The sequence below is a fragment of the Aquarana catesbeiana genome, linkage group LG09, assembly GCF_042186555.1.
Source record: "Aquarana catesbeiana isolate 2022-GZ linkage group LG09, ASM4218655v1, whole genome shotgun sequence".
In the NCBI taxonomy this organism is placed as follows: domain Eukaryota; kingdom Metazoa; phylum Chordata; class Amphibia; order Anura; family Ranidae; genus Aquarana; species Aquarana catesbeiana.
In genome coordinates this window covers 88,910,258-88,920,512 of record NC_133332.1, presented here as the reverse complement: position 1 = coordinate 88,920,512, position 10,255 = coordinate 88,910,258, and the positions used below count along the sequence as shown (strand labels likewise).

At 44.7% G+C, this 10,255-nt stretch overlaps 1 protein-coding gene across 1 annotated transcript; it reads left to right on the top strand.

Annotated features, from left to right (window-relative positions):
- Nucleotides 1-246: 246 nt before the first annotated feature.
- On the top strand, nucleotides 247-3,015 carry LOC141107893 (heat shock 70 kDa protein-like). The gene has a single exon (XM_073598935.1). It carries the CDS (start codon nucleotides 630-632, stop codon nucleotides 2,547-2,549), a length of 1,920 nt encoding a protein of 639 aa, XP_073455036.1. The 5' UTR covers nucleotides 247-629; the 3' UTR covers nucleotides 2,550-3,015.
- The last annotated feature ends 7,240 nt before the right edge of the window (nucleotides 3,016-10,255 follow it).

Genomic DNA, 10,255 nt, shown 5'->3' with positions numbered 1-10,255 from the left:
GCCGAGCTGTTGCCTGACTGACATCTCCATCTGGAACAGTCGTGAAGCTTCCCCTAACCCCGCCCCCTCACAGCACTGATTGGCTGAGTTGTTGCCTGACTGACATCTCCATCTGGAACAGTCACGAAGCGTCTCCTTAGCCCGCCCCCTCACAGCACTGATTGGCCGAGCCGTTGTCTGATTAACAGCCCCGTCTGGAACGCTCGCGAAGCTTCTCTTTTCCTATTGACGTAATTCACCAACCCGCCGCCTCTGATTGGACAGAGCTCTCTGGGATGGAAGCCTCGGGAAAGTTCTGCGGCTCGGGTGCCTCACGATTGGCTGGTTGTGCGGGGAACGCTCGGGAACTTTCGGGAACGTTGCTAAGCGACGTAAGAAGCGTAGCGAGGACCGCTCTGCGATTGGCTGGAAGCGGCGTGACGTCCCCGCACAGGAGATGAATATATAGAAGTTTCGTAGAGCGGTGTGACAGTCTCTACAGAGTGTAATATCATCCATAGACTGGAGAGAAGAGAGCGGATACACAGCGTTCATATCACAGCCTGTGATCACTGAGAAGAATCCAGCAGAGAGAGGCCAGCAGCAGTCCAGCTCCTTCACTGCAAGACTTCATTATTACTTCCAGAGACATGGCACCTAAAGGAGTGGCGATTGGCATTGACCTGGGCACCACCTACTCCTGTGTGGGGGTTTTCCAGCATGGCAAGGTGGAGATCATCGCCAACGACCAGGGGAACCGCACCACCCCCAGCTACGTGGCCTTCACTGACACCGAGAGACTGATCGGAGATGCCGCCAAGAACCAGGTGGCTCTGAACCCCCAGAACACCATCTTTGATGCCAAGAGGCTGATTGGCCGGAAGTTTGATGATCTCATAGTGCAGTCTGACATGAAGCACTGGCCCTTCCAGGTGGTGAGCGAAGGAGGAAAGCCCAAGGTCAAAGTGGACTATAAGGGAGAGATGAAGACCTTCTACCCTGAGGAGGTCTCCTCTATGGTGCTGCTGAAGATGAAAGAGATAGCAGAGGCATACCTGGGCCACCCGGTCACCAACGCCGTCATCACCGTTCCAGCCTACTTCAATGACTCTCAGCGCCAGGCCACCAAGGATGCCGGGGTAATCGCTGGACTCAATGTGCTGAGAATCATCAATGAGCCAACAGCAGCAGCCATCGCCTATGGCCTGGACAAAGGGGGCTGTGGAGAGCGCAACATCCTCATCTTCGACCTGGGAGGTGGCACCTTCGATGTCTCCATCCTCACCATCGATGACGGCATCTTTGAGGTAAAAGCCACAGCGGGTGACACTCATCTGGGTGGGGAGGACTTTGATAATCGCATGGTTAACCATTTTGTTGAGGAATTCAAGCGCAAGCACAAAAAGGACATTAGTCAAAACAAGAGGGCATTGAGGAGGCTGAGAACAGCCTGTGAGAGAGCCAAGCGCACCCTGTCCTCCAGCACCCAGGCAAGCATTGAAATTGATTCTCTTTATGAGGGCATTGACTTCTACACCTCCATCACCAGAGCCCGCTTTGAGGAACTGTGCGCTGATCTCTTCCGTGGTACCCTGGAGCCTGTTGAGAAGGCCCTGAGAGATTCCAAGCTGGACAAATCACAGATTCATGAAATTGTCCTGGTGGGGGGCTCTACACGTATTCCCAAAGTACAAAAACTGCTGCAGGACTTCTTCAATGGACGGGAACTCAACAAGAGCATCAACCCAGATGAAGCTGTGGCCTATGGGGCTGCTGTTCAAGGTGCTATCCTGATGGGAGATAAGTCAGAGAATGTGCAGGACCTGCTCCTACTAGATGTGGCTCCTCTTTCCTTGGGCCTGGAGACAGCCGGTGGTGTCATGACTGTCCTCTTAAAACGTAATACAACCATTCCTACCAAGCAGACTCAGGTCTTCACCACCTATTCAGACAACCAGCCCGGCGTCCTCATTCAAGTGTATGAAGGAGAGCGAGCCATGACCAAAGACAACAACCTCCTAGGTAAATTTGAACTGAGTGGCATTCCCCCCGCTCCCCGAGGAGTGCCACAGATTGAAGTCACCTTTGATATTGATGCCAATGGCATCCTCAATGTATCAGCTGTGGACAAGAGTACTGGCAAACAAAACAAGATAACAATTACAAATGACAAAGGTCGTCTGAGCAAAGAGGAAATTGAGAATATGGTGCAAGATGCAGAGAAATACAAAGCTGATGATGAGGCACAACGAGAGAAAATTGCTGCCAAGAACTCTCTAGAATCTTATGCCTTCAACATTAAGAGCACAATGGAAGATGAGAACATGAAAGGCAAGATAAGCGAGGAGGAGAAAAAGATCATCTCTGAGAAGTGCAAAGAGACCATTGCCTGGCTGGAGAGCAACCAACTGGCAGAGAAAGATGAGTACACCCATAAGCAGAAGGAGCTGGAAAAGGTGTGCCAACCCATCATTACCAAGTTGTACCAGGGAGGAATGCCAGGCTCTAGCTGTGGTACTCAAGCCAGGCAAGGCACCAGCTCAGGACCTACAATTGAAGAAGTAGATTAAAAAGGGCACTGTATTAAAAAGACTGGACTTTTACTGCACTATGGTTCTGTGTGCCAGGCAAGGCAACAATTCAGTGCATGCCATCGAGAAGGTGGATTAAGAACTTTAACATCACACTTTGTTTACACTATAGATCCACCTACAGGAAATAACAAGGACAAAGACTTAAGGTATTTACAGTCTTAAAGAAGTTTGAACATCTTACCTGAAACCACTAACATTAAATGTTTAATAGTTCAGAAAACTTGCATATAAATGTAACCCTTTGTGGACTACAAAAAACTAAAACCCGATATTTTGCCGCTTCTTCATGCACCCACACTGTAGACTTCTACTGCAAGGTGCATTTATTATACCAAATTGCAATCTATTGTTTATTTTGAATGTAAATAATATTTTACAGAACATTTGAACTGTAAGTTATTTCATTTTTTTTTTTTTAACTTTAATAAATAGATTTCTTAAATTATGCTTCTTTACGCTTTTAAATTTAAAAAAATGTTAATGTGTGTGACTTAAAACTCAAAATAGAATATCAAATACTTACCAAAATTTTCCGTTCCTGGCGAGCTCCATATCAGCACAGACAATAGTAGACTGACATGGAGCTGTCAGGAAAACGGAAAATTCAATATCGAATATTTACCGCAATTTTCCTTTCCTGACGAGCTCCATGTCAGCCTACTACTGTCTGTGCTGACATGGAGTTGTCAGGAAAGAAGAAATGCAATAGAAACATCAACAGGAAGCAAGAGGATGTCTTTCTAACATAAGAGATTATCCTCTCTTAGACTCACCATACACCCCACAATCTGATCGTACAAACTCCTTACTGAAAAGTATGTAGTGCAAAGGTCCCCTTGGTTGTATACAGATTGCTTGGATAAATTGGCTAGGTCCTCATCTTACATGGTTTTGGTCAATCTAAAGTTGATTGTACAGAGATTGTGTGTGTGTATGGTGAGCCTCAGACGATGTCATAAAGAAAAGTGTCCCCACTGAAAGGTTTAGCCTCTATTCATGTTCTGGGGGGTAACTCAAATATTTGTGTTTGATCTCACTTTCATTTTCTAACATAATTGTTCAGGACAATTAGAGAGCGTGAATTTCCCTAACGGGAACAGAGACAGCAATAAAAACCTTAAAGTGGTTCTAATCTCTTACTCCTCTATCCAAACCTTAAAAAAAAAAAAGTTTGCTTTTAGTTATAGTTTAAATCTTTGAAGGTCTTTTAATGCAGATATCTTTTACAATGTTTTCCTGTGTAACTGTATATACCTAAAGTCAGGGGTGTATCTATCGCAAGGCAAACGAGGTGTATCCCTTAGGCAGCATTTTTCAGAAGGGCAGAGGCAGCTCTTTAACCACTTCCCGTACTTTCAAAGGTTGTAGTGGAATGATGCATGCAGCTACAGGCATCACCCCAGTATACTTTGTTTGTCGCCTCTTTTGTAATAGCAATCTGACCAGCTTACTAGCCACTAGATTGCCATTACAAGCAGCAGACGGGGACATCCCACTCCCTTCTGTAGCTCTCTCGGGGCTCTCCCATCCCACCGGGAGACCCAAGCGACCAGTTGGTGTGTGCCAGCTGGCTGGACAGCCAAGCAAAGCCGGGATCAGCTTTGATCGGCTGTTCTTAAGAGTAAACCAGAAGTGATGACATGACATCACTTCCGGTTTACTCAGAAACCATCGGTGACAGTTTTAAAAAATCTAAAGCATTCAAAAACACAGATCTTGATGTTTTGAATGCTTTTTTACGCACATAGGAAGGATTTAGGGTCTTATAGACCCCAGATATCCCCATAAAGTGTACCTGTCACATGCCTATTGCTGTCACAAGGATGTTTATATTTCTTGTGACAACAATAGAAGTGATCAAGAAAAAAAATTAAATCAGCAGTGTAACAAAAAAAAAAAAAAGTATTGTGCTCACGCGCAAAAGAGAACACGTGTCGGTCCCACACACATGCAAACAGCGATTGCCCCCACACGTGTGCAGTATTTCTATTTATAGCACTTAGACTTTTTGCTATAATAAATATCCCCCAAAAATATATATAAAAAAACCAAATTTTTTCCTCAGTTTAGGTCGATATGTATTCTTCTACATATTTTTGTTACAAAAAAATTGCAATAAGCGTATATTGATTGGTTTGCGCAAAAGTTATAGCGTCTACAAAATAGGGGATAGTTTTATGGCATTTTTATTATTATTTTTTTTTTTTTATTAGCAATGGCGGTGATCTGAGATTTTTATCGTGACTGTGACATTACGGCGGACACATTGGACACTTTTGACACTATTTTAGGACCATTGTCATTTATACAGCGATCAAGGGGTTAAGTGTGTCCTAGGGAGTGATTGTGGGGGGATGGGCTTCAACTCACATGACAGCGATCACTGCTCCCGATGACAGGGAGCAGTGATCTCTGTCATAACACAAGGCAGAACGGGGAATTGCCTTGTTTACATAGGCACTTCCCCATTCTGCGTCTCCGTGACACGATCGCCGGTAGACATCGAGTCCGCCGGTCCCGCAGGCGCGGTCACGCTGTACCTGGCGGATGCGTGTGCCTGCTAGCCCCGCCAATTAAAGGGGACGTACTGGTATGCCCATCGCTGCCATTGTGCCGATGTATATCGGCGTGCATCGGTCGGCAAGTGGTTAATTAGTGTAAATTTTACAATATGCAAGAAGGAAGGTTTCTTTTATTGCAGAAGAGACATACTCTAAAGCTCCATACACACTATTACATGTTCTGCAGATTTTTGTGTTCAGATTTACCAAAACCATATAATATGAGATCAAACCTTAAGAGTTTCAATTTGTATGCAATCAGGCAGGCCCTTGCACTACATGGTTTTGTTAAATCTGAAGACAAAAATCTGCAGAAAATCTAATAGTGTCTATGGGGCCTTACTCTTCTACAATACTCTTCTTCTAGCCATGTTGCTAAGGCTGCCATAGATGGATAGTATTTTGTTCAGCTAGCGGTCTGACCAAGCTAAGTGGATAGAGGCATCCTCCCTGCTGAGAGAGTGTGTTCTGACATCAGGGACTCTCCACTGTCAGGATACAATGGTGTTGATTAAGGCTCCGTTCACACATAGGCATTTTGACTCGCAGGCTTTTTTTCTGTGATTCTGCCCGCAATTCTAGAATTGCAGCAAAATGCGGGACGCATTTCCAATGCCTTTATTTTTTAATGGCACCCCAAACAAGGTGTGATTCTGTTGCAATTGACGCGTGACAAATCACGATGCAATTGTGCAAACCAAATCCCGTAATGCATGTCGCCTAAAAGAAGTTTCAGAACTTTTTTTAGGCTACATACTTTGTGTGATTTGGTTTGTGTGATTGCAGCGCAATTTGTTATATGACAATCGCGGCAGAGTTGCACAGCATTTGGGGTGCCATTAAAACAATATTGGCATCACAAACGTGTCCCATGTTTTGCTGCAATTCTGGAATTGCATCCAGAATCACGGTTATTCTGCCTGTGATTCAAACTGCCTATGTGTAAACGGAGCCTAACTAAAACTGGAGAGTGCAAAATGTGGTGCAGCTCTGCATAGAAACCAATCAGCTTCCAGCTTTTTTTTTTTCTGTTAAAGCAAAAGCCCTCATTCACACTGAACATGGCTTTGAAAATGTGCGACTTCATCTGAACTCGCACAATTTCAATGTCACATTTCAGTCCAACTTCGGAGGCGCCTTGAAAAACATCGGTGAGGGTTCATGTACAGATGTCTATTGAAGTCGCCGTGAATAGGCTGCGATTTGACATGCGATTTGACTTGTCAAATCACACCGATGTAAACGGGGCTAATTGAACAAGTTGAAGTTAGAAGCTGATTGGCTACTATGCACAGCTGCACCAGATTTTGCACTCTCCAGTTTTAGCAAATCAATCCTATAGTCTCAGTGGGGAGGATTATTCTATCCACCTTCCTTCTCAACTTCTGTCGAGTGGGAGTGGCCACACATGGATTCATCCAGTCCCTGCCAAGCCAGACAAATTTAGATCCATCTAGGGCCAGCCTAATACTGGCCATTCGCTATACGAAAAAAAACATCTGAAATTCGGTAATTTGGCCAGTTCCTTCGTTTTTCGGACAGTTATTGGGCACAAAATCGATAATCGTTGTGACATTTTTTGAGACAAAAAAAAAAAAAGGAAGGACAAGTTTGGAAATTTTCTGCCAAAAGAACGATAAATTGAAAGGTTAATGTGTTTCCCGTCCGAACTGTTTGCACGAGGCAGGAGCGGGGCGCTTTTAACCCCAAAGAAGGGGTTAACAATGGGTTAAAAGCACCCAAAAAGCGCTTCGGCAGGGATGCCCATTGATTTCAATGGCAGGGGAGGTCTAGGAGCTGTGTATACACCGCTCCCGCACTGCCCCAAAGACGCTGCTTGCAGGACTTTTTTTCTGTCCTGAAAGCGTACCGTCCCAGTGTGCTTTTATTGGAGTCATGAGAGGCAGTTTTCAGGCTCTTTACAGGTGCTATTTTTAGCTTTAAAATGCCTGTAAACCACCTTCAGTGTAAAAGGGGTCTTACTGAAGAAAATGTCAAGTCAAGTGGCTCCATTTTCGGCAGCACCACTGCTCTTTCTCACTAGTCTCTTAGACCATATCCGTAGCTCTCCCGGTTCTGGGTCTGGTATGGATTTAAGGGAGACCTTACTAGGGCTGGGGAAAAAATCAATTCAAATCTTGAATTGAGTTGAGAGGTCAAATTGATTCAAAATTTAAGCAAATCGATTTCTTTAGATTTTTTTTTTTCACTGCGCCGGTCCTGAGGCGCTGCGGGCAGAAGTTTTTAGGCGAGGCCGCGGCTTCGGCCTAGTCCGCAGCTTCGGTCTAGTCCGCGAGGCCGGACGCCGCGGACTAGGCCGAAGCCTCGGCCCCCCCCTAAACTCCTACCTGCAGCTTCCCAGGATCGGCGCTAACACCGCGCCGGTCCTGAGGAGCTCCGGGCAGGAGTTTTTAGGTGAGGCCATGGCTTCAGCCTAGTCCGCGAGGCCGGACGCCGCAGCCTCGCCTAAAAACTCCTTCCCGCAGCTCCTCAGGACCAGCGTGGTGTCCAAAAAAAAAAAACACTTGATTCGAATCGTGAATCAAGTTTTTTTTCAGAAAATCGCCCAGCTCTAGACCTTACATAAAAAGAAAAATGATGTGAGGGGGGGGGGGCGCCTTGGCAAAGCACCTTGTCCCCATGTTGATGAGGACAAGGGCCTCTTTTCCACAACCCTGGTCCGGTGGTTGCTGGGGTGGGAGGATGACTTAACAGAATCGAAAAGCCCCTTTAACAAGGGGGCCCCCCAGATCCTGGCCCCCATCAAGTGAATGAGTATGAGGTACATAGTACTCCAATTCATCCACAGAAAATGACAAGTGTAGACATAAACACAACACCCCTTATGACGCCATGTGTGTGTCTGGCCATTTCAGGCCTGGGGTCTGGACAGCACGAACAAAAAGGGAATAGGCACATGAAAGGGTATCCATATTCTGATGCACGCTCCAAGATCTATGCACCACTACAAATTTGAAATCCTGGAGGGTGAGTGATTCTGGAGTTCTTGTCTTTATTTTGTGTCTGCCATGAAGGGTTGGCCCAACAAGCAGTAGTGGAACGTTTCTAGAGTCCACATTATTGCTAGGCACTCTTTCCACAATGGAAAAATTCTTCTCATTCGGTGTGAGTTTCCAGCTCAATTACAATCACAGGGTGCTCATCAACCCCAACCACCTGGGATGAGACTGCACCCAAAGCCTTCTTTGAAGCATAAGTTTGCACAAGGAACTCTTTCTGAAAATCTGGAGCTACGAAGACAAGTCCCTGGCACAAGGCTTGCTTTAAATGGCAGAATGCTGCTTCTGCCTCTGGACTCCAGTGAACAACAGTGGAGTTTCTCTCCTTTGTGAGGTCTGTAAAGTGCACTGGAGAGATCACCAGCAGAAGGAAGGAGGTTCTGATTCCCCTATCCTATACAGATCTTTGGTGAGACCTCATTTAGAGCCCTTTCACAATGAGACGCGGGCAGCGTTAGTGGTAAGGCACCGCTAGTTTTAGCGGCGCTATTCGAAGAAAAGGTTAAACGAACCCATGTAGCGCCGCTGCAGTGTATACAACTCTCCTCCACCGCCCCAAAGATGTTGCTTGCAGAACATTTTTAACGTCCTGCCAGCGCAGCGCCTCAGTGTGAAAGCACTCGGGCTTTCACATTGGGGTGGCAGGGGAGGCGTTTTTCAAGTGCTATTTTTAGCAATGTTTTTTTTTGTCTTAATTATAGTGGTGAGGGGTTAGTTAGTCCCTGCACTACTTTTGCAGAATTTGGTTCGACTTCAATAGACATCTGTGCATGAAGCCGCACACATGTCTTCCAAGTAGCACCTGAAATCGCGTTGACCTGCTACTTTGAAATCGTGCTACTTCAAGTGAGGTAGCACAATTTCAAAGTAGCATCAATGTGAACCAGGGCTTAAAAGTTCGTCCTTATGTAGATCAGAGCATTTATTTATTGAGAAATCTCCACAATGGGACACACATGGCAAAAAAAAAAAAAATGGACAAGAGTTTTATTTTAGAGCAGGCCTGGCAGTAAAATGCCAGGTCCGCTTATATAGTCTGTTACCCCTACCCCTGTAATAATCACTGCCATACAGTACTGCAAAAAAGTAGTTGTAAAGAAAGAAGTTCGATTATATACTTTAAGGGTAAAAATGTTTTATTTATTAACCACTTCAGCCCCGGACCATTTGGCTGGCCAAAGACCAGAGGACTTTTTACAATTTGGCACTGCGCTGCTTTAACTGGTAATTGCGCGGTCATGCAATGTTGTACCCAAACAAAATTTGCATCCTTTTTTCCCCACAAATAGAGCTTTCTTTTGATGGTATTTGATTGCCTCTGTGATTTTTATTTTTTTGCGATATAAAAAACGGAAAAATAACGAACATTTTGAAAAAAAAAAAATGATATTTTCTACTTTTTGTTATAAGAAAAATCCAATAAACTCAATTTTAGTCATACATTTAGGCCAAAATGTATTCAGCCACATGTCTTTGGTAAAAATAATGTCAATAAGCGTATATTTATTGGTTTGCGCAAAAGTTATAGCGTCTACAAACTAGGGTACATTTTCTTGAATTTACGTAGTTTTTAGTTTATGACTGCCTCATTTCTTGAGGTGCTAAAATGGCAGGGCAGTACAAACCCCCCCCAAATGACCCCATTTTGGAAAGTAGACACCGTAAGCAAATTGCTAAGAGGCATGTTGAGCCCATTAAATATTTTATTTTTTTTGTCCCAAGTGATTCAAGTGACAAAAAAAAAAAAAAAAATTTTTACAAAAAGCGGTCACTAAATGATAGATTGCTCACACATGCCATGGGCATATGTGGAATTACACCCCAAAATAAATTCTGCTGCTTCTCCTGAGTATGGGGATACCACATGTGTGGGACTTTTTGGGAGCCTAGCCGCGTACGGGGCCCTGAAAACCAATCACCGCCTTCAGGATTTCTAAGGGTGTACATTTTTGATTTCACTCCTCACTACCTATCATAGTTTTGAAGGCCATAAAATGCCAAGATGGGACAAAACCCCCCCCCCCCCAAAATTACCCCATTTTGGAAAGTAGACAACCCAAGCTATTTGCTGAGAGGCATGTTGAGTCCATGGAATATTTTA